At 40.3% G+C, this 25966-nt stretch overlaps 1 protein-coding gene across 4 annotated transcripts in view; it reads left to right on the top strand.

Annotated features, from left to right (window-relative positions):
* The window catches only part of PCDH7 (protocadherin 7), a 971513-nt gene that overhangs the window by 156547 nt on the left and 789000 nt on the right, over positions 1–25966 (top strand). Inside the window, exon 2 of one of the 4 annotated variants that reach the window (XM_089678384.1) lies at positions 11318–11360. The exons of the other annotated variants lie outside the window; for them this stretch is intronic. Coding sequence (XP_089534510.1) covers positions 11318–11360 — 43 coding nt within the window. The remainder of the gene's footprint in view (positions 1–11317; positions 11361–25966) is intronic. 4 annotated transcript variants of the gene reach the window in all.

Below are 25966 nucleotides of genomic sequence, written 5' to 3'. Positions count from 1 at the left end.
CTTATAAAACTGGAATTAGGTGTAAAAAAACATCTCAAGGTTATTAACCAGCCTCTGTGTCATATGGTAATGATAACTACAGCTGTCTCATCAGCTGGGTGCTTTGGGAGGACACACCAACGAGCCAAACCAGGGGTTCATGACATATATCCTCAAGAGTGGCAAGCAGGTCTGGAATTCAGGGAAACAGGCTCTTAAACATTTACCTTAGTGATACAGAGAGCAAGTTAATTGGCTAATTATCTGTTAATTAAGAGAAATCCCAGAACTCTAGCATGCTATCAGCCCTCGAGGATTATGCCATGCACACCTGGCCTTTTTGAATTCAGAAACCTTCCAGAAATAAGACTTCTATTTAAAATAGATGAGCAGTTTGTGTTTCAAAGAGCTACTCCAGAAATATAACAGCATCATCCTTGATTTAGGTGAAATTACATTTTAAAGTAGAATTTTAGCCAAAAATAACAAGATGAAAATGAATAGGCCATAAAATAACAAACATGGCTTTTGCTTCAATAATTATCTCCAGTGTAGAGATTTTCTGTGCAGTGTTTTTTTCTGAATCTTGCTGACCTCAGTCTGATGGCAAGCATGCATCAACCCACTTTCTCCAAGTCTAGATCATCCACCCCAGCCTGTGACTGGACAGTGAAAGGAGAAGTAGCACACTGATGAGTTCATCCCTCTGTTATGCTGTTTCTCCTCCTATCACAATGCTTCTTGTGGAGACAAATAACTGCTTGGCTCAGTGGTGAAACTACCAGGGTTGCAAAGGTCGTACCACTGTGGGGGCTTCAAGATGGTAGGAAGGGGGCCTGTTGCAGAACATGTGAAAGGGTCCCTCAGTGGGACCATAATAAATAGCCCGATGACATGGGTAAACAGCCCCAGGATCAGTGGGAAGGGCCTCAGGGGTTAGGGGAGCCCTTCATAGTGTCTTGCACTGGGATCTGAAAGTTCTAGTTACTCCTCTGGTTTGGCTCCTTCCTTTACCACTCCAACGCTCAGTTACTTGTATTTAATAAATACATTTCATGATATATTAATGAGTACAGAGCTGCATTAATTTGCCATTTTATATTGACCTATAATTCAGTTTTAAATATGTTTTACTCCTTACAAGTTATATCTCTGTGAAACATAAAGAAACTGTTTTATCTGTACAAGTATATACTGTATGAATTAAAGCATAATTTCTTAATACAACACAATTAGGGTTTAAAGAATTCAGTCACATTAAATTAGATGTAAACCCAGTCAAGAAAATCTTGTATAATCATTACCGTATTAATGTAATTTCAAATTTAATTCAAAATAATTTTAAATGTAAAGCTTTTAATACAATAATAATGGATGATCTTGCTATGAAGTTCCGGCACTTCCTGTTATGGAGTGACAGTATTCTATTTCTGTGCTTCAGTGTTGTCACCCTGTCACAGAGCCGGGAATAGTGGTGGGTGGGAGGGGCAGTTGCCCTGGTTGGGGTTTTATCAGGTGAGCTGGGGGGGGCACTACTTGGAGTCTTCCTGCCGCTTCAATCCGACAGCATTATTGACAGCAGCGATACTGCTACTGTGAGCATTGAGATGGGAGAAGGTTTGCGCTGTGCTCTCGCTCCCCTCCAGGTTCTCCCTCCTGTCACTGTCGTTACTGTCATGCTGCTCGATCAGGACTGTCAAATCAGGACTTTGCAGTGTTTGCTTATCTGCCCCATCTCTTCCCAGCAAAGAATGTGGGTAGGGATGAGTAAGCAAACCCTGCACAGTCCTGATCTGACAGCCAGATGCATCTCTGGTGCGGGGTCCCTGTAGCTGCGATCCAATACCCACCCCCCCACACCTCTCCCTGCGGCTGTCTGTTAAAACTGTGCAAAGCAGCTTCCCCTAGGCTACTCCTCAACTCTGAGATGTCAAGATGAGGAGGAGCCTGGGAGGAAGAACATCCCACAGACATTTGCTGCACTGTATCTGAGGTCTGGGGGGGGATTGTACTGGGGACACAGCTGGAATGGGGGGGGGGGGGCATTTGTACTAGGAGGGGGAGGAAGAAGTGGATCAGTGATAGGAGGAGGGGTTGGGGGGGGGAAATATGTGCTAGGACTGGCTAATTTGTGCTGGGGGAATTTTGTGCTAGGAGGCGGGATTGGAAGAGGATTTATGCTGGGAGGAGGATTTTTGGTGGCAGGGGGAGGTAAGATTTGTTCTAGGAGGGAAAATTTGGGGGAAGGGAGAGAATTTGTGCTGGGGGGTGATTTTTAGAGGATGTGCTAGAAAGGGTGATATGGAGGTATTTGTGCTGGAAGGATGAATTTGGGGGGTGGCAGAAGGTAAGATTCATTCTAGGAGGAAAATTTTTGGGGAGAGGACTATTGACTGTGGGGGGAATTGGGGGGGGGGAGTTGTGCTAGAAGGGGTGATTTGGGAGAGAAGCAATTGTGCTAGGAGGGGAAACTTTGGGGGGGGGGGATTTGTGTTAGGATGGGGGATTTGAGGGGGATGATTTGTGCTAGGCGGGGGGGATTTGTGCTGAAAGAGGGGAATTTGGGGGGTGACAGGGGTAATGTTTGTTCTAGGAGGGGAAATTTGGTGGGGGAAAGGATTTGTGCTGGGGGTGATTTGGGGGGAGGGTGCTAGGAAGGGGGATTTGAGGGGATTTGTACTGGTGGGGAGGATGGGGGAAGAGGATTTGTGCTAGAAGTTGGATTTGGGAGGCGGGGGGGATTTTTGCTGGGGAGGGGGATTTATGTTAGAAAGGGGGAATTGGGGGGATGGATTTATGTTAGTAAGGATGACTGAGAGGGATTTGTGCTAGAAAGGGAAATGGGGGGTACTGGAAGAGTGGGATTGGTGGGGATTTCTGTTCAGATGGGCAATTTGAGGGGTCAAGGATTTGTGCTAGGAGGGATGGATTTGGGGAGGGAGAGGCAACGATTTATGTTGGATTGGAGATTGTAGTGGGGAAGGGGATTTTTACTGGGAAGAGGGAGAATTTTGGTTAGGGGAGAATGTTGTATTTCAAAGGGAGTTTATGCTTAGGGGTAAGCGTGTAAATTAGTGCTCAATTTTTTTTTTTGGGGGGGGGGGTTGCTAACACAATGCTCATACATGTTGGGGGGGGTGCGCCATTTGACATCTTTGCCATGAGCGCTAGGTTGCCTTTTCCCGCCACTTCCCTGTCACACAGGTTTCTAGTGGAGACTACACATGGCTATTTCAACGCACATTATCCAGGCACAGTCCACTGTTGTCACTATCAGGAAACCTGTCTGAGCTGGATGATGGACAGGTAGTGGCTGCAGAGAGGCTACAGGAGGTCAGCAACATTAAGATGCAGCAAAGAATAAAATACCTGTCAAAATAAGTATTTTATTTTAAAAAAATTGTAGTTTATGATACACAGTGGTTTAAGGAACTAAATGTCAATAGGGTTTACTTTAAAGAGGAAACTCACCATCATATTCATTCCCTCCCTCTTCCACACCACCATATTGAAAGTTCCAGCATGTGCACAGATGATATCTACCAGGTATTTGTACCTGTGTACAGACAGGGTTTTTTTTGCAACAGTTCTGTGCCAATTCTAGTATAGGGTACTCTATTTGCTGGTGATGTTTTGTGCAGAAAACGCCATACATACGCAAATGTCTCCTGGAATAGCTGTGATTCAACAATCCCAGGAGGCAGTGGGGTCTGGCCTAGGCTGAAATGAAGGAAGTGTTGCCTTGCAGCACAAACAAATACAAATGTACACATTTTATTACTTGTTTTTACATTTTTGTAAGAGGAAGGGGGGAGGACCAAAAAGGAAAAATGTTATAAGGAGTTAAATTCTGCTTTTAGGCCCCATTCACATTTTGCTTATCTGGAATCTGAATTCCAAATCTTTCTAAAATCACACTAAAATTATTCTGAATGGCACCCCAAATGTGGTGTTATCTTGTCGTGATTGTCACGTGACAAAATGCATGGAAATTGCTGCAAAATGCACTTGAAAAAATGGGTGAAGCTCGTCACCCAAAAAGGTACTGAAGCCACTTTGACTCATTTTTCATGAGTAGGGTAACCCATTCAAGTGGATATACTGCCCTGTGAGTGACCCATGGAAATGTGGCAAGATCGTTTAAAAAAACATGAATGCTCGTTCCAGCTACACAAAGTGTGAATGAGGCCAAAATGTGGGGCAGTGCTACAGTGAGTTGTCCCAACCTGCTATTTATGGGGAGTGCGGTGGTTGCTAGGGTACTGCACTTGGAGCTTTGGTCTTGGATACTACAGTTAGTAATGGAATTAGAAATAACCATACATACTATTGATGATAAACATACACTATATTGCCAAAAATATTTGGACACCTGCCTTTACACCAGTGTTTCTCAACTCCAGTCCTCATGGACCCCCAACAGGTCATGTTTTCAGGATTTCCCTCAGATGAAACAGCTGTGGTAATTACTAAGGCCGTGAAACTGATCAAATCACCTGTGCAAAATAATGGAAATCCTGAAAACATGACCTGTTGGGGGTCCATGAGGACTGGAGTTGAGAAACACTGCTTTACACCCACATGAACTTTACTGGCATCCCAGTCTTAGTCTGTAGGGTTCAATATTGAGTTGCCCCTTTCAGCTATAACAGCTTCAACTCTTCTGGGAAGGCTGTCCACAAGGTATTAGGAGTGTGTCTATGGGAATGTTTGACCATTCTTCCAGAAGCACATTTGTGAGGTCAGGCACTGATATCAGACAAGAAGGCCTGGCTCGCAGCCTCTGCTCTAATTCATTCCAAAGATGTTCTATCGGGGTGGGATCAGGTTGCATTGGTGCACAGTCATGTTTAAACAGGAAAGGACCATCTCCAAACTGTTCCCACAAAGTTGAAAGCATGAAATTGTCCAAATATATTGGTATGCTGACACCTTAAGAGTTTCCTTCACTGGAACTAAGAGGCCAAGCCCAACTCCGGAAAAGTAAACCCACACCATAATCCCCCCTCCTCCAAACTTTACACTTGGCACAATGCAGTCAGGCAAGTATAGTTCTCCTGGCAACCACCAAATCCAGACACATCCATCGGATTGCCAGACACAGAAGAATGATTGGTCACTCCAGAGAACACGTCTCCACTGCTCTAGAGTCCAGTGGCGGTGTGCTTTACACCACTGCATCTCATGCTTTGCATCACACTTGGTGATGTAAGGCTTGGCTGCAGCTGCTCGGCCATGGAAACCTATTCCATGAAGCTCTCTATGCACTGTTGTGCTAATCTGAAGGCCGCACAAAGTTTGGAGGTCTTTAGCTATTGACTCTACAGACAGTTGGCATCTTCTGTGCACTGTGCGCTTCAGCATGCGTTGACTCTGCTCTGTCATTTTACGTGGCCTAATACTTTGTGGCTGAGTTGCTGTTGTTCCAAGTTGCTTTCGCTTTGTTATAATACCACTAGCAGCTGACCGTGGAACATTTAGTAGCAAGGAAATTTCATGGAAGGACTTATTATACAGGTGGCAAGCTATCACAGTAGCACACTTGAATTCACTGAGCTCCTGAGAGCGACCCATTCTTTCACAAATGTTTGTAGAAGCAGTCTGCATGCATTGGTGCTTGATTTTATACACCTGTGTCCATGGAGGCAATTGGAACACCTGAATCCAATGATTTGGCAATATAGTGTATATTACAATTACCTATATTTTTTCTGTTATCAAATAAATCCTATCTCTAGAGACCATGATAGATGTGATATTATTTCCATACCTCCGCAGTGTAGAATTTGTTTTTGCCTATACCTCAAACAGCAAAGGTATTTGCCTTATAATTTTGCGTTTTGGTACAGTTTATATTACACACTGCTCAAAAAAATGAAAGGAACACTTTGAAAACACATCAGATCTCAATGGGGAAAAATATCATGCTAGATATCTATACTGATATGGACTGAGTAATGTGTTAGGAACTTAAAGATGCCCCATCAATTGATGGAAATGAAAATTATCAACCTACAGAGGCTGAATTCAAAGACACCACGAAAATCAAAGTGAAAAAATTATACAGCAGGCTAGTCCATTTTGCAGAAATTTCATTGCAGCAACTCAAAATGGTATTCAGTAGTTTGTATGGCCTCCACGTGCTTGTATGCATTTCTGACAATGTTGGGGCATGCTTCTAATGAGATAACAGATGGTGTCCTGGGGTATTTCCTCCCAGATCTGGACCAGGGCATCACTGAGCTCCTGGACAGTCTGAGGTGCAACCTGGCAGTGTCGGATGGACTGAAACATGATATCCCAGAGGTGTTCTATTGGACTTAGGTCAGGCGAGGGTGGGGTCCATTCAATGGTATCAATTCCTTTATCTTCCAGGAACTGCCTGCATACTCTCACCACATGAGGCCGGGCATTGTATGCACCAGGAGGAACCCAGGACCCACTGTACTAGGGAAGGGTCTGACAATGGATCCAAGGATTTAATCCTGATACCTAATGGCAGTCAGAGTGCCATTGTCTAGTCTGTAGAGGTCTGTGCATCCCTACATGGATATGCCTCCCCAGACCATCAATGACCCACTACCAAAACGATCATGCTGAACGATGTTACAGGCAGCATAATGTTTTCCTCAGTTTCTCCAGACCCTTTCACATCTGTCACATGTGCTAAGGGTGAACCTGCTCTCATCTGTGAAAAGCACAGGGCGCCAGTGGCAGACCTTCAAATTCTGGTGTTTAATGGCAAATGCCAATCAAGCTCTATGGTGCTGGACAGTGAGCACGGGACCCACTAGAGGATGTGGGGCCCTCAGGCCACCCTCATGAAGTCTGTTTCTGATTGTTTGGTCAGAGACATTCACACCAGTGGCCTATTGGAAGTCATTTTGTAGGGCTCAGGCAGTGCTCATCTTGTTCCTCCTTGAACAAAGGAGCAGATACCGGTCCTGCTGATGGGTTAAGGACCTTCTACAGCCCTGTCCAGCTCTCCTAGAGTAACTGCCTGTCTCCTGGAATCTCCTCCATGCTCTTCAGACTGTGCTGGGAGACACAGCAAACCTTCTGGCAATGGCACATATTGATGTGCCATCCTGGAGGAGTTGGACTGCATAGCAACCTCTGTAGGGTCCAGGTATCACCTAATTCTACTGGTAGTGGCACTGACCCTAGCCACATTCAAAACTAATAAAAAACAGTCAGAAAAGATGAGTAGGAAAACAAATGTCAATGGCCTCCACCTGTAAAACCATTCCTGTTTTGGGTGTCATCTCATTGTTGCCCATCTAGTGCACCTGTTGTTAATTTCATTAATTTCATTAACACCACCACAGCTGAAACTGATTAACAAACCCCTCTGCCACTTAACTGACCAGATCAATATCCCAGGAGTTTAATTGACTTGATGCTATACTCTGATTAAGAAAGTGTTCCTTTAATTTTTTTGAGCAGTGTACTTCCACTCCGTGTTGACACAAGAACTGCAATCCTACATGTCTCAGCCCTTGTGTATGCTTTCCCATTCACAAAACACTTCCTTTGATGATGGTGCAGCCATGTGTAAGTGTGATTATCGCAGGCCAGAGAGACTGGATGCTGCCATCTGCACTGTCCCTCTATAGGAAATTGGTCTTTGTATATTTACATCATCACACTGAACCCATGACATGTATACAGTTCTCCAAAGTGCATAAGCTATGATGGTAGCCAGGACTGGAAGATAATCCTTTAATGATTATGTCATTACTCTATGTCCACAAATGTGCCAGTTGCATCTAAATAGGCATGTACAAGAGTTAAAGTACAGCATATGTAAATCCTCACCTTGTATAACAACCCATACAGGATAAAATAGAAATGAAAGGCAAAACGTTGTGTATACCTATAAAATAAATTATAAATACCCTTCTTTCCCCTTTTCTATAAGTAATCACGCACCCTCTGTTTTCAGATGCACAGAGAGGTGAGGATGGAGAAACAGCAGTACACCGAACATCATAGTGAATTGCTGGGGCAAGAGGGGTGTATCAAGACAAATCTGATCATTGGAGGAGAGCACACTGAGTTCCCAAAACAGTGTTCTCTCATGCCTAGTGTGGTCAATTTTTGATAGAAAAGCAGAGGAACTGGCAGGAACACCAGATATTTCACACAAAGGAAGTGATACAAAGAGAAAAGGATATTTTTACATAAAAGTACATGCTACAGCAGGCATATATTAGGAATATAAAATGTTGGATTTACATATTCTTTAAAGTGGTAGTTAACTGCATTCTACAAACAATTATCCCCCCAGCAAGCTCATGTCATAATGTGCTAGTATGCACCGCATACTGACAGACTTACCTAAGAAACAGATCCCTCCACATGCACCTCCCCTCCCCCCCCCCCTACAACCATTCATTCCGTCCTTTGAGAGCGCCATGCGCAAGCACCGGTGATATCATCGGCTGCTACTAAAGTAAATATCTCCTAAAATGTGCACGTTTAGGAGATATTTACTGTACCTACCTTATTATAGGCTTACTTGTAGGTGCAAAACAGCAAAGAGAGTTTACTACCTATTTAAGAATACATTCTGATTGGTTACACTTAAGAAGCTGTCTTCTGTAGTTTTTTCCAATTTAAACATTTTTTTTTCCTCTTACCTCTCTCTCTCCATTAAACTCTATGTAAATTTTGGTGAGGGTGAATGGTGAAGGGTTGGGATGTGGGAAAATTAGTGTTCCTGAAGGTTCATTGTACATTGAGCCAGTATCAGAACCACATACGTCTGGTAAGTTCATCCTCTCATTGCACCCACCTTTGCATCAATTAAAAGATTACCTAGAGATGTCATTGTAACTACTGCTTAATCCATAAAGTTTGGAATATTAGGAGTAATGAAGGAAAGATAGGAGATTGCTGTCAGAAAGAACTATTGGTGGAGGTAACTGTTACCAGGTTATAGAGGTCTTCTTCAAAGAGCTGACATATTTATGAACTTTTTCTCCTCTCTCATGTCTGAATGACAGCTCATAAACTAGCATGCTCTGCAGCTTTTTGCACCGTATGTGACATGGCAAGAAAAAAGGGCAGAGCGTCACAGCAGCACATCTCTGGCACATTACTAAGGTGTCACCTTGTGGACCCAAATCTAGATCCATGAGCTGAAGTGTCATTTATATAACACATATTGGTGTTGGCTTGAACCGAATATGGTAAAAGTCCCAGTCAGAAGAGTTTGCACGTTCATACTTCAAGGCTGGTTTGCTCTTACACTTTCAATCTAATGTATTTTACATAAAAAAAATAAAAACATTACATTATGTCATGTGCAATTAACAAATGATACAGATAATTCAGTGATGAGACATTCACAGCTTTAATATTAGGAAGAAAATATGACATATTTTTTAGTGCATTAATGATTTGTGTCAGGATTTATAATTATTTTAAATTAATTTATATTTTGCCTGCCATCTGCTGTGTGTATATTTGGATTTATTCTGAGTTTTGAAATTGCAAACTGTTTTCATGTATTGAAATTCTATGGTATTTTATTGTGTAACAAAAATAGACAATGATACTTTTACAAACTTGTTTAATAAGTACAATGATGATAGACAAAGTGCTGCAACCTTTTACAACCAATAGAAATTTAGTTTGTTATTGTCCGATCAGCATAAAAAGGATTTTCATTGGTTGTTTTGAGCTACTGCACTTTGCATGTTTTTATATTAAAGTGAAACTTCAGCCAAAAAAGATCTTCACTTCTTGTCGGAAGGATGAGCTAGTTAATTGTATGAGCAGAACATGCTGTTTATTCTTTGCAAGCTTCTCCCTGTGCTCCTTTGGAGAATTCACTGGTGATGATGGTATCACTGGGTCACAAGTGAATTCTGCTGGAATTACAAGGAGACTGCATTACAAAGAGTAAAACTGCATGTTTAGCACTAAGGTCATGGTCAGAGTGGGTCATGTTCTCCAACTCTATCCAAAGCATAAAGTGAACCTGCTTCCAGACTATATACATTAAAGTATTTACATATTCTGAACACGCTGTAAAAGCACTTTAAAACAAACACTCAACTCTGTAGCTATAGGTATTGTGGAGAAATTAATCTTTAACCTTCACAGAAATGTTTTTGGTTCCTATTATTTTCTATTACACCAAGATCTTGACAGCCTTCTAATGTAAAGAAACAGTAGATGTTTCAAGGCTATAAGAAACCGACTGACCTTAGTCTTTGTTGTGATCTTTTAGGATCTTTAAGGGAGAATTCCACCTTTTGAAAATAAATAAATAAATATGCACACATTTTGTAAAAGCAAACATGTGTATTTGTTATTTTGTTGCGTTTGAGCCTGCAAAGCATGGTACTCATGATCCACTGATTGCAGTGCAATGCTTTGGCTCCTGTAGACTATTCCTCCAGCCCCTAGTTTGTACAGAGGTATGGACCTCCAGCTATAGAACTGGAGAAAGTATTAATGGACTACAAGTGTGATGATGTCACCAAACTTGGGCTTCATTGAGAACTTCAAAGCAAAAAGTATGTCACCAGCACACTGAGGTTCTTCAGAACAGGTTCAAAACTTTATTCAACAATCACATCACCGTTACCAAAGTTACTTTTGTAACTATGATGTGATCACTGAATAAAGCTTTGGATCTGTTGCTTTGATTGTCTTCAGTTCCTAGCTAGTGGTCACTGCAGCACCCATTTATATCTACAGCTATGTTCAGGAATGTGTGCATTGGGAATGATGTGCTTGGACCCATTCAGAACTACACTTTCTTTGCCACTATTTTCTCATTCACAACTTTCTGTTCAGGTGGAGCCATGCACTGCTGTTCCAGGTTCAATAATGACTTGAGCTGACAGGTAGAAGAACCCCTCAATCCTGTAAGTGGAAGGCAGTTTGGGGGGGGGGGGGCTGTACACACTGACCATGTTTCATGTTACATACTAAATATGAGTGTAGCATGAAACATGGTCTGAAAAGTGGTATTAGCATTTAAAATGATTTATGTCACATTACAAGAAGCCAGAGAGGTCAGGAATGGCTTGTTTTGAAACTCTTTTACTATTTATTAATTATGTGTAAATCGTTTATTGTCTACAGTCTGTGCATAGATTCACATTCAAGAAAAAAATGGCTGGAGTTCCACTTTAATTAAACCACTTAGATTTTTTTTGCATGCATTATGAAAAAAAATGAAAATAAAAATCTTGATATTAAAAAAAAAGATTATTAGAGGATAAAAGAACAATCTATTGAATTCTGATTGAATTCACCTTTATTCTTTTTTTCTTCCTTGCCACCGATCACTCACGGGCTGAATCTGTGGAATTGGTAGATGGATGATCATCAGCCTTCCCAGAGTGGTACAGGCAACAAAGGTAGTGCAATGTCTGTTGATGATGTTTCAGGAATCCCCCAGATCATTGTGGCACAGAGTGATCAAAGTTTATGATATTACACCTGTTATATATAGCTGGAGATGTGTGGCTGCTCGCACATTGCTTTCTTGTCAGTCTGATGGACTGTGCCTGACAATAACAATAAATGGATGTCATATGTCTGCATACTGTGCACCTGATGTAAACTGGCTGTGTTTCTGGGAATACTGGATGCTGATATAGTAATGTTTTCATCTGCTGTAACTATCACTATGCTGATACATTTAGTTATTGTAACAAAGATCCTGACACACTGAATACTAATTTAGGGTGCTGTATATGTTATATTGAAATAAGGGATTTGTTTTTTTAATTAAAGGTTTGGGGTGTTTTGGAAGAGTGATGATAACCTGCCCCTGTAGTGGGAAGTCTCTTGTCTTTTTAACTCGCTATAGTCCTGTATACCCCCATGTTCATTTTTTTATGAATTACTTGAGAACAATTAAAATACTCTTTTTTCTCTGTAAAATCCCACTTTCTGTCCCCATACTGCAGTGGCCTGTGCTGGCAGAGCTGAGTAACAGCCATACCCTTATTAAGTGTCATCATACAGACTGTTATTGCAGAGCGGGGGGAGGTATGTCTGACCAGGTCTGTTAGAATACAGAGTCACAGTCTAACTCTACACACAGTCTATGTCTGGCGCCTATTCAACTACACAGTAATATTAAGATATGAATTATTTTTGCCATAACATCAAAATGAAAGTAAGTGCTGGTTCACATATATGTGGATTGGATGCGGTTTGAACTGCATCCATTCCGCATGATATGTGAAAAGACATTGCTTCCTATGGTGCCTGTTCACATATTTCCGGTGCACTGGTGGTGCAAATTCAGTGTGGATTCAGTGTGGTTTGAAAAAGAGTCACGTATGATTCTGAGCAGTGCCTTCAGGTTTAGGTGCAGATTACAGTCTATTGACTTCTATGGGAACCATTTCTAAACCACATATGTGTGAACAAGATATGATTCTGAGTTAATCCTGTCTTGAACCTGATGAAAACCTGACATAGACTGTTGTACAGCTACTGTATCAATTAGATATGAAACTTGACCTTCAATCCGCACCGCACATGTGTGAATAAGCTCTAAGGCAAGGAAAATGAAGCTTATTAGTGTAAAGTCTAGCTGACTGCATATATATTTCTGTGACTTTAGTTGAGTTTTAAGCTCAAGCTTAGTGAAAATAGCCACAGAACCCTTATCTTCCTCCCGCCATAGGCTATGTAACCTACCTTTCCAAGTTACAGAACAGGCAACCCCACTAGTGCTGCAATGGTAGCGACATGTATCATGAAGGTTTGTGGTGCTAGAGAAGGGCTTAAAGCATGATACCCCCAAAATACACTAAATAACTTCACAACACGTTCCCACAATTCTAAGATTTTATCTCCTTTACCTGCCTCTTACTATTGTTGAACAAAAAAATAACTGTGTCTTTTTTCAACCAGAGTAACTACCGGCATATTGTGTTCTTAGTACAGTACACATCCTGTGTAATGAGCTGGAATAATTTTCATGGGTCAACCAGAATGAGCCAATAGTTCCACAATATCAGATAAAGTAGCTGAACTGCCTCTTTGAAGGGCTATCTCCCTGTTGTTTAGACTGAGAGATCCAAATCTGCATTTATTTAATACCAGTTAACAAACAAGTTGAAAATAACAAATCTTGATGGATTCATATCCCTTTCCTTTCAAAAAGTCAGTTTTATGGCTATGTATTTAATTTTTTTAACCCATTGATTTAATTGTTCAGTTGTGATAAATGTTAAAAGGACAGAAAATAAAGATTTGCTCTGCCAATTAAGTCTTTTCTATAAAAACTGAGAAGGTCAAGAATGAACTGACCCTTTGTCCTTCTGCACGATCCTTCCTTCTGAATGCAAACACTCATTTCTGACCACTGCCCTCCGTATATGCTAACTTATTCAGAGTAAAAGGTCATTCTTTTCTCTTACATGAGTATCTGTATAGTTAAAGCCGGCACTACTATTCCCACAGGTCTTATTTATGTTCCATAGGAAGCAGACGCTTATCTACCTGGAAACTATTAACACCTTTAAGATGTAAGTCACTGCAAGGCTTGTGTCACCCTGCCTCAGACCTCAGTTTGGGCATATACCATTTGAACTGGTTCATTCTAATGCAATATTGCATCTTCCTACAAATATACAAATGATGAGGTTTGTTAAATTAGTGGATGGTAATGAAAAGTAAGGGACTAGTTGAGTCAAAATTAATATTTTAGTTGTTGAGGAGATGTGCTGGGGGGGGCTATAGTTTCGAGCATTTCATGGGGACTCCACTGATGGAATATAACAGTTGAAGGTTATGGGTTGACTTAGGAAGTGTCAACCCTTTTTTTTGGCTGTGGTGGGTGGTGGACACTGGCTGTCTCCTTTATGTGCATGAGACTTTGAAAAGGATTATAAAATTGTCTATATTTAGAACTTGGTATGGGTATCTTTGCCAGGTTAGAGCTATTAAAGCATTCTATATTTCAAATCACACATGCTAAGCGTGTCTGTTGCGTGTCTGCATGCTAGATGAAGGTCCCCCTGTTGTTCCCAAAGACAGAGATTCACTATTGATATATGCTGTCTAGGGATGCAAAACTCTGGAGGGTTTCAGGTTCTCTATCCTTAGCATGCCATCTGCTTCATGTGCATTTACTATAGTAGGAAAAAGCATATAAACACGTATTATATTACATGCCAGTAAATCCATCTTTAGCTGTTTCATGTTCTGCCCTGTGTGTGTCTTATACAGCTGAATAAATAACTTTAAAGGCTTGTTTAGCCTTATCATAGATTTTCTATAACCATTTAGCATGTTCTTTCATTGTTCGTATTGGAAGTTTGGTCGCTATTGATTATTGTAGGCTGAGCTTAGGATTCTAAAATACCTCATCTTCTGTCATAAACAAACCAAGGAGAGGAAAATATTATTTGGAAAAATTGTCTGCAATAGCTATATTGTAATCATGTATAGAACACAGTGTGGACAGTTAAACAGCTTTGTCTCCTTGTCTGGCTATTGCAGTGTGGATTTGTTGTCACAACTCGAAGGGTGATAAAAGACAGGCAACAGTGAAATGAGCAGCTCTTGTAGAACCAAAGGTTCCATGTCTTCTTGCCATTATTAGACAGATATGATTACTTTAAAGAAAGAAACTGTAATTTGAGAGTGTTGGAATATAAAAGTTAGACACTTGAAAATATTACAGTATCATAAATATTCTTTTTTTTTTTTTCTTTAAGATTGTAGTCTTAAAAGATATCTGCCTAGAGGTCTGTGATAGGGAACCATCAGACATAGTGCCCTTGACTCACCATTGCAGGGCATTAGCACATTCAAGCTAGCATGCGTTATTTTGTGTGTTAACATGCATTGTGATAATAAGGCTTATTTCTTTTGAATGTGCTGCCAGTGTACCACAATGCACCAAAAAATGACCTTCTTCTTTAACTCCTTTGTGCCAAGAGTACGCAAATATGTGGGCCATTGGTGGGTGAGCCTTGATGCCAAGAGGTTGCGTGTTTGTGTACAAAACATAAACAAACTGTGCCAGAAGCACACCGTTCTCTCTCACAGCGCAGTTACTAGAGCCTAACAGAAAGCTTCCAATAGCAAATAGCTTTCCAATAATGTGACCAATGTGACAGCCAATCACAGTGGTCACATGATCATAAACTCTGCCCCACCTCCCGGCATCAGAAATCCCTTAAAGGGCCAGGAGGTGCCAATGTTAAGGGGTTAAAGGCACCAAACCGCAATGCACTGAAGTTTCCAATTTGTTCATTGTTGTGTGCAGTGCATGTGCATTGGGGTACCTTTGCAAAATGCTTTGGGCTATCATTTAGAATGAATGACATTCCAAGTACAACACATGGCCCATCGCTGTAAAGCCAACCATGAAAGCAGATGAGAATCTTCCTTTACCTGAGACTCTACACTGCTGAGATCACTGTTGATGTAGAGTAGTGATTGAATAAGGAGAATCAGTGATTTGCAAATTCACCTTAATTTGTGCATGTAGATCTGTATAATCTGTAGGGACTTCCAAGAATGTAGGTAATCGTAATTCAGAAATTGCATGATTATCCCCAAACTGCATAAATCTAGGCAAATCTAAAGAAGTCATTTAGTTTCCAGTAGGAGAATTATAGCAGTTTTTCATAACATTGTATACTTGCTCTAAAATTGTATACTGACCTCTAAAACAAACAAATGGTACATGGACCGACACCTGCCCATTCATTGGGGCAACAATTTAACATCCTGGGTAAAGTCGAGCTGTGTTTTATATATTTTTGAATAGATCATCTAGAATTTCTCAAACTTGCTGTTGCTGTAAATCTTTATTGGCTACCCAGCCATAGATCAGCCTATGCATGTTCTGTTCATGGACTGAGAGTGTTATTGAGTTGGTGCTGGTGGGGTTGATTGTATGCTTTACATGCCAGTATTGCTTTTGACTCTCATTGAAGCCTTGTATGTGCCAGTCATCTCTCTTATCTGTCCCAAAATGTAATAGTTGGGGACTTGAAATGAAAAAAAAAAAGCCCAGCACTAGACTTGCACTTGTTGGCTTTTTCTTCTAAAAATAAAATCCGTGTTTGTGGACTGGTGTTCTTTACATGCTTTTGTTACTCTTCGTGAAGCCTTGCATATGCCCATCTTTTCGTGCCCCTAATCATCATGTTAAAAAAATGGAGAGAGTAGCAGTAGTACGAAAAGGAGCAGAATGTCCAGAATAACCATAAAGGTGAATAGTGATCTCATTTATGGTTGTTGGCTTAAGCCTTTTCCTACCTCTCATCTCCCACTTCTCACTGTCCAGCCAGTGGAAGTATGGGAGGAAGAAAGTCACAGGTGGTTCCTATTTGCATGTCAGATCACCCCAATTTCTAGGACTCTTGGGGGCTCTGTAAAACAGATATGCAACACACAAGCAGCTGAAAGTGTCTGCTGTACAGGAAAGGTGGGAGTTTCATTTCTTAATTTTGACCACAAGTTTACTTTAAACTCCTTGCCCTCCACTTTTATTTATAAGGTGGCATTCTACTTTGACTAGTTCAAAGGAGAACTAGAGGTAAGTTCATAAAAATACCTCTGCTTTTAGGTCCCTTAGTTATTTCATGAACCAGTGTTCTATTTCAGTTTAACTTGTGTACTATCCTAAAATATGTTTTTATATTGAATTTACAAACATTAGCCGAAAGTTGTAAGTAGACACGCCGTGGGCATATTTACTTTTCAAGTTTATTGATGGCTTTGAATGAGGGCTTAGCTCCTATTTACGGGGTGCCTTTACAAAAAAACAAATTGCATTAGTGTTCATTTATCAAATTTGGGGCAAAATCAAATGTTCTCAGGCTATATTCTCTGCAGCCCGTATGTGTGACTGTGGAAAATACTGCATTATGGTCACTAGTTGAGGAACATACTTATTTCCCATAATAGTCAGGCCCATCTAGTGGCCATATTGCATTATTTTCCCTATTTACGGAACATGTAAATTACATTTTGATTTTGCCCTATTCACAGAATGAATTTACATGCAGTTTCAGTGGATGAACAACTATGCATTTTTTATAAATACACTTCTCTGTGTTTAATCTGTCTTGTTTACTGTTTGTCTCCTTTAACAGAGTATAGCACAAATCCCAAATTGTTTTTACATTCTGATAAATATTGTTAAAAAGACAATAATTACAATACCACTCCAATATAAATGGATAATAATTACTCCCTTATAGCATATATTTCGCCTTCACCCTTGAAGGTGTAACTGTTACTAAATAATTAATATGCCACTTGAACAAATATCACCCCACAATGTGAAAAAAAATAAATTCAAAAATCAAAATCCAAAGAAATTAATAAACCACATATTAATTATTTAGTAACAGTTACACACCACAAATGTTTGGTGTGATTCTTGCCACTTTCCAACTTGGCCGCTATTCCGCCAAGGATACCCTTATGAATAAGTCCGATGACGAAACGCGTCAAGGGAAGAGACGTCAGATGCACACAGGAACCGGAAGTGGAGTAGCGGCCAATTTGGAAAGGGGGAAGAATCACACCAAACATTTGTGGATGTTCTCTGGACGACATAGAGGTGGAATATGGTTTGAGGAGGAATATGGAGTTTTCATGCTGATTAACCCAGATGACATCAAGGAAGTATGGCATCCTAAAAGACCTTTCTAGGAGGGCTATCTGTGATATTGCAGCATACCTTGGTGGCATTAAGGCGTGATTAATATTTTGTTTTGGTAAGGGAATTCACTCCTTACTATAATAGAAGTGTACACTGGTTTGACACTTGTTTTTTTGGCACTGTGAGTGGTTCACTAGCACGATTTACACACTTATTTACTTTTCACTTAAGAGGGGTCACATGTGTGTTACACAGTGCATTGAATTCACACATTGTATTTTGATGTATTTATTTAATAAGGATAATGCACTATGTATGATTTCTTTTTTTGAGGTGACATTGGTCGTGAAAGCCATTTGGAAGGCTCTGACATTTGGACAATTTTTGGAAATCACCTTTATGGCTTTTTTGAAGGACACTTGTGTGTTTTATTAATTTCTTTGGATTTTGATTTTTGAATTTCTTTTTTTTCACATTGTGGGGTGATATTTGTTCAAGTGGCATATTAATTATTTAGTAATTGTTAAAAAGATGCTTTACATTTGAATCATCCATTCAGTTTTTCCCATGTTTTATGGATTTCCTAAAAACAACATTCTTCTATATCATATTTGTGTTATGGTTGTAGTTTAGTCTGTGAACTCGCTGCACCTTGTTTAAAGAGAGGGTATTATCTACTTCATTAGAGCATATGCAGTGTTTATATGCTTCACTCTGTAACATGGTCACGTGGCGAATTAGGCTGAAAAACACAAAGACGCTCTAGAAATGGAATGACCTTTGTATGTATATAACTTCCCTTGAATAAAAATGCAGTTGGCTTTTTTTTTTCCAGGTTAAATTTCCTGGTCTGATATTCCAAATACTAATTTATTTTTCATACTAGAACTCTTGTCCTCAATAACAAATTTATATTAATGTTTTATTATGGCAAATACAAGTGAACTTACATCAATCTCAACCCCTTGTCGATTTGCAGACTGGTACAATGCAAAAGCAATTCATGTTATGTGGCTGTGTGTATGCAATTATGTCCTATTTTTCTTCTGCATCCTAAACAAATGATTCTGTGGAACAGCCATTATGTGCTTCTATTCTTATATTATACACAACAAAGTGATAACACAGATTGCAATGTTCTCCTTGCATTGCTCATTTTGATGTGAAATTACAACTCTCAGTGTGAAATTGTGTTATGCTATCACCATAAAGACATAATAGTTTTAAATGGTGGCATCATATTTGTGCTTAAAAAAAGAGAGAGAGAGAGAGAGAGAGAGAGAGAGAGAGAGAGAGAGAGAGAGAGAGAGGAAGTGAGTTTTGTCCGCAATGTGTGGTCTGTATAACATCAGTACTGAAATATATATATCATGCCCATTTTATCAAGCATTCTACCGGATTCTGCTGCCCATTGTAGCAATGAAATGTTGCACTCTGTTGTACGTGCTAAGCCCTAGACTTGGGTATACATTGCAATGGACTTCAGTTCTAAGAATCACTATTGCTTTATGTATATCCATGTCTTCATGTCAGTTTGCAGTCTAGCCAAAGTCCAGCCTATCAGGAGTTCACACGGTAGTTACAGGTTGTTATGCCTGTAGTGAAGCTGCCCATTTTCTTTCAGTGCCTCACCACAACTCACTATTGAACATCAGATTTACCCCAGTTATGACAATTGTGCACTGTTCCTTGGATCATGTGTGTAAGGGAAGAATCTTGAGTAATATTCATGCAGAAACAAGAATAGAATGGTGGGGGAGGCAGAGAGTAGAATTTGTTCAAAGAAGTATTGATATAGAAACAGATGAATGACTTACATTTGGTGAGTTTGCAAATTACTATACGGGGATGATGACTGTCTCCACGCAGATTCTGTGGTGGATGTGCTCAATGCTTTGGGATGCCCATTCCTTGGCCTTATCTTGAGGCATATGGATGGTCAAGAAGGCTTAGGCTGAGTTTCAAAATATCTGTTTTAGGTCATATCTAGAGGCACCCATAGATCTATGGGACTTTTGATGGATGAATCTTCCTGGAAGCTTTTAAAGGAGGAACAGGTTACAAGACTTTCTCTTTGAAATGCATTTAATTGAACACTATAACACCATTGCTGAACACCATAAAGGACTGCTATCTAGTAACTCATTTACAAACTTCCAGTAAGTTCCAGCAATCATGTATCCTATAGCTCTCTGGGTACCTCTGCATATGAAACAACCCAAAGTGTTTTGAGACTCAACCCCAACTTTCACCCCAGTAGCACATTAATTGGTTTCACCAGTACAGTACTTTGTCATTAGCAGCACCAATGGATCCCATCCGAACCTAGAGATCTTAAACAAGTGAGCTAAACATGCAATTGATTTAACTGTCTTTTGCGTTAATGACTGAAAATAATGTTAGTTAAAATGGATTACAGCTTAGTGACTTGAGCCTAATGTTGTTCAATTTTATAAAGCAGTGTTTCTAAGCTATGGGTCAGGACCCAGATTCGGTCACGGTCTCCTTGTTGATGGGTTACCACATGATTGTGCACCAAACTTATCCTAGTTTGTTCAAAGGCAATGGCAAGTGATATAGGGCACTTTATCTGTCTTTGATTAAATTGTATGCTACTGTGAGGTAGACTACATGTATCACAGACAGCATTTATTTCTAAGGGATGAAAACATAATAAATATTCCTACTCACAGCACCGCAACCCCACTCAAAACCTGTAAAACAATAAAACTAATATGACTGGCAGCACAGTCATGTATGGAGGACTACAGTGCATTTGAGGCAGGGGGTGGAGGGAATTAAACAGACAAGGTTGTGAGGTGAAGAGACCCCAGCTGTTGTTGAAAATGTCAAAAAGAAGATATAATGAATTTATTTTTCTCAGCTTTACTAAAGCTTACAGAAAGAGCATCTGCAATGTGTTATACGGTCAGTGCTATTTGTCTTTTTTTGGCATTTTTCCTTATCATATTCTTTTTGGGTCAAAGTGTCTGAACAATTTTCTTACTTAGGTCCTTGGATTAATGGATTAAAAAAAAACTTCTCTTTTAAGGAATAAGTTAATTTTTAACATATCCAGCAACTTAAGTATACCGCAGCAAATCAAAGAAGCTTGCAAATGTTTTTCTTATTTGTCCTGTCACAATGTGCAGGCGCCTGTCTCTTGACTGTCACGGTGTGCAGGCAGTCTGTCTCCTGCCCCCCCCCTCATCCTGTCATGGCCCTTTGATGCGGGCCATCCCAGAGGAGAGGTGTGACTTTCGTCACTCCCCCCTTCTCTTGTCTCTGAGAAGCCCCCATGTCCCTGGAGGAAGAGGGCGGGCAACTCACCAGGGAGTCCAGGCAGCGGCAGTCACACTGACGCCGCACTGCCCCGAGTTGCACTCCTCGGATGACCAAGGCCTCGCTCCCGAGAGCACAGCCCGTGTCAAGGGGGCGTGCCTCGTTGCCGGGCGATGAGGCACGCCGCCCCCGGTTGCTAGGGCGATCAGGGACGCTCCCTATTGACCTTAAAAAGGCCTGCGGGGAGGGTCTTGTAGTTCTTCACCACTGTGCAGCTGCCAGGAAGGTCTGCGCTGAGGCGGGACTCCTGTAGCACTCTGCAAAAGACCCCAAAGGGCTATTATTGCTGCCCGTGAGCTGGGGGGAATTATTATTAGTACTGCTGCCCTTGAGTGAAAATCGAGGGGATTATTCCCAATACTGACACGCTGCAGCAATACCCAGCGCTTGGAAGGATTATTACTACTAGTGACACTGATGCTGAGATTGAGAGGATTATTCCCCATGGAGTACACTGCTGGTACTCAGGACTGGTACCTGCTGTTAGGACCTGCCTTTGTTTGCTGAGGAGGGTCACCCCCTGGACTATCGCCTGCTGTGAACCCGGGACCATCCCTGCCGGATCCGTGACTGTGTGCCCCCCGGTTTTATTCCTCCTGGACTGTCCTTGAACTCTGTTCCCCCTCTGCTCCATACTTAGATTACAATTTGCTAGAGACTCTAACCTTGGCCCCCTTGGGGACGGATTACAATTATTTCAGCCCTCTCCTTGCTATTCCCCTACACTGGGTACTGCCACGCTATCTGCAGACCCCAATTGAGTGACTGTCATTTTTTTAATAAAGCTCTGTGTGTTTACCATCTTCTTTGTGTGTTCTGTCCTGCCTATGCTCCGTCACATGTCCTTCTGTCCTATGACAGCTGTAAAAAAATTAACTCTATCACCATTTTCATGCATTTTTACATAGGTTATCAATCACCATGTTGAACAGTGACTGTACGCATTCTCAGCAATCACTGTTTGGGTGTTCAGTGATTACAGGCAATCAGCTGCAGTCACTGTTTGGGTGTTCATCAGCTGAAGGTCCTGTCAGCTGCTGAATACAATAGTTGGCAAGGGAGATGCCTACATCCTCGCTGTTTAGTATGGATGGGGGAATCTACTGATTTTTCTTGTGCAGCCAGCGGGGCAGAATGTAAGAATTCTTAACATGTATGGCTGGCCTGACAAAATATGCATTATACCAAACATTATCACAATGCATAGGTGCGTGAGCCCTTAATGGGATGGCTATCTGGTGTCCACCTATATTGAAACTTTTGTCTTAATTGTGCCACCAGATTTCCAGGCTAGTAGATTAAGAATCAGACTGTAAGATTGTACCCTTTTGAAGATGTTGTTCCACAGAGTGTTGAGTATCAGTACCACCATTAAAAAAAAACTATATCAGAACAAGCATATCCATTATCCCTTTTGGGGCACATACTTCCTAACACAGATCTGCATGAAACCTTGAACTTAAAAAAAATTCTGTATGTTTCTATCCCACTAAGCTTGAGATATTTCCCTTTCCATATGTGTCTAGATACTTCATTAAAGAGGAACTTTACTCTGCTCAACCCTGCAAAAAAAAGAATCTCTAACATTTGTACCTGTCTTATAATTAAAAAAAAAACAAAATAAAACTAAATACACATATCTAGTACCGGGTTGGACCCCCTTTGCCTTCAGAGCTGGCTTAATTCTTTGTTGCATAGATTCAACAAAGTGTCAACAAGGTGTTGAAAACATTCCTCAGAGATTTTGGTCTGTATTGACATGATAGCATCACACAGTTTCAGATTTGTGGGCTGCACATCCATGTGAATCTCCTGTTCCACCACATCCCAAAGGCTCTCTATTGGATTGAGATCTGGTGACTGTGGAGGCCATTGGAGTACAGTGAACTCACTGTCATGTCAAGGAAACCAGTTTGAGATGATTTGAACTTTGTGACATTGTGCATTATCCTGCTGGAAATAGCCATCAAAAGAAGATTCAATGTATTGTGTGTTCAGAGATGGTATTCTGCATACCTTGGTTGTAACAAGTGGTTATTTGAGTTACTGTTGGCTTTTTATCATCTCGAGCAGTCTGCCCATTCTCCTCTGATCTCTGACATCAAAAAGGCATTTCCCTCCACACAACTGCCACTCAAAGGATATTTTCTCTTTTTCCGAACATTTTCTGTAAACCCTAGAGATGGTTGTGCATGAAAATCCCATTTTGAAATGTGTAGACCAGTCCGTCTGGCACCAACAACCATACTACATTCAAAGTCAATTTAATCCTCTTTTTCCCCATTCTGATGCTTGGTTTGAACCTCAGAAAGTCATCTTCACCACATCTAGATGCCTAAATGCACTGAGTTGATGCCATGTGCTTGGCTGATTAGCAATTTGTACTACCACCTTGCGAATGACTTTTGGGATTGCTATGTCATACATCTCAGGAAGCAGTTTGAAAGATGCTGCAAATGTGCACACACATGTTGGGGTCTCTGTCAGAGAACTGGCAGAGACTCGCAACATGTCTCCTCATGTGGGGAGGCTGAGATATCATGATGGCCTAGGCCAGAATTTAGGATGTAAAAAAATACTTTTCAAATATATATATATATATATATATATTTTTTTTTTTTGCTAATGTGTTCGGGGGTGGGAAGGCAGGCAAAAGGACCATTAAAAAAATGGTTAAAGTTCAGCTTTAAATTCAAGTGCCATATGCAAAACCGATGACTACTGTTGACACAACCAGGTATTAGGAGAAGAATGATATTTATTTTAATTAGTCTATTTTTTAGAATAATAAACATTTAACAGAAACAATTTCCATTTATTTCATATTGCCAACTTTTCAGAGAGAAAGGTTCTATGAGGTTATATTTGAGAGAAACTGGTAATCAGATCTCTTGCAGATTTTTCTAGTAATCATGATCTTTTATTTGCAAACAGAGCCCTCTAAGCTGATCTTGAAAATAAAGAATAAAGTGTCAAATGACAGCTGACATCAAAATGTTTTAAATAAACCAGAAATCTGTGATTTCTTTCTTCTCTTTTGTGCATTGGTTTCCTTACACATAATGATGCTCTTTGTTTAGTATACAATGCAGACAGCTAAAATAAATTGCACATCGTAATGCAGTCAATACACAGGTGGTATGCCATTTTAGTAAAGAATAGAAGCTGTTTTCTCTGACCCCTGAATTGTGAGGATATTAGATTATATACAGTATGACATTCTGATAAATTTGTGACAGCTTTATTAACAGCTGTGAACTATACATTTACCTATGAAATATTAAAATGATAAAAATATATCAGGACTGGAATACTATACATTTTTGCATCTCACAAAAAAAGAGTTGAAGGGAAACTATTGTTTACAATTGCACAAAAAATGTCATAGAGGGGGGTTGAAATGATAAGAAAGCCCAGAACTAGAGCTGCACTTGTGGACTTTTCCTGCAGAAAGAAAATCCAGATGGCTTTACTAGAAAGACGGGAAATAATGGAGTATCCGACTTGTATTAACAAGAGTAAATTTAGCATACTTATGTGGGGGCATTGCAATGCCATTCATTTTGACTCACGCCGCAGAACACCTTCACAACGCACCTGTGATTCAATGCATTGCATCACAGCACTACACTTGATGGATTGTGTGCTGCACTGAAAAGTAAAAGTAAAGCAGGCCATGGGTGGAAGGAAAGAAAATTGCTCGATTCCCCCATCAACACAGTCAGTGTTGATAGGTGAATCCCTTTTGCAGAGCTATTGTGTTCTGCTGGCATGGAGCCTTCTCTGCCAACAGAACACAATGATTTGCATTTCTAGCTATAGCTGGTGGCACTAATTGTTTGGGAAAAGCCAGACAGGCAGGTTGTACACAAGTCGTTTGGTCAACTTGTGTACAACCTGCCAGCTAACGGCTGAATTTCAATCCATGTATGACCGGCTTAACAAGACCTATTTTTCCATGTTGAAGCCCATCTAGAAGAGCTCTGTCCATGAGAGCTTACAATCTTAAAGGACGGGCCAAGTAATAAAAAAGGTAATAATTTTGAGGGATGAGGCAATGCTGAAAGTAAAAGTACAATTTTTACAGCATTTTAACAGCATTTTAAAGCTTTTGTTCTGCTTTTGATTGGAATCTTGGGTATAATATTGAATTCAGATAAATCATTAATAAATAGGGCTAAACTTTCACTTCTGATAAGTCCTTTGTAGGCCGTTGTTTGAGGATTCACCAAGGCATGCTCTCAATATTGGAAGTGTATGTTGGGTGAAAAGAACTGTGGTCAAATTATAAAATGATATATGTGATGTAGGCTTCCTACAATAGTAAGAATAGGATCTCTGTTTTGTAATACACCAGAATTATTTTGTAAATACCAGCCTATCCTGTTAGCAGAACCATTGGATAAGCACTCGTATTGATATTGTGACAACACTCTTCTTTCTGCTGCACAAGTACTGCAGGATTGCTACTATTGCTGCTACTGTTGCTGCAGCTCCTTAGCTGTTGGCACCATTGATTGTAGCTCTTTTAGTTAATAGATACATCTAACCCCTCTTATAGTCTTTTAAGCCTAGTACACACTATCAGAAAATCGTATGAAAAATACCACTTTCTAAGCGATCATACGATAATCTGTTAGTACACAGCTTTCATCCAAAATTATTCGAAGGGACAAGCACAATGTTTGTTGTATGATACCAGATCATACGATTTTAATTTAAACAGTACTGTTTTCATCCAATAATATAATACAAATACAACCTCTTCACTTTCGATATTAGATTACCATGCAAAAAAAAATGGATGATCATTCATGTGTATGGGGCCTTAGATTGCCAGCACATTACTATATCTGCAGGAGCCATGTAAAAGCCGTGTACAGTCTCTCCCACCCTCTCCAGCACTTTTTAACAGAATGCAGGAAAAACCCAGGTTCCGAGCTGCATTTACCATTAAAAAAGTTAAATGACATTTATTTTAAGACATTAACATGCCAGCTTGAGTTGAAAATGCCTCTCAATCTGATAGGA

This window comes from Staurois parvus, unplaced genomic scaffold (assembly GCF_062004578.1).
Source record: "Staurois parvus isolate SC_StPar_1 unplaced genomic scaffold, SC_StPar_1.0 ptg000204l, whole genome shotgun sequence".
Classification (NCBI taxonomy): domain Eukaryota; kingdom Metazoa; phylum Chordata; class Amphibia; order Anura; family Ranidae; genus Staurois; species Staurois parvus.
Note: the sequence above shows the minus strand (reverse complement) of the source record. Positions and strands in the feature narration are given on the sequence as shown.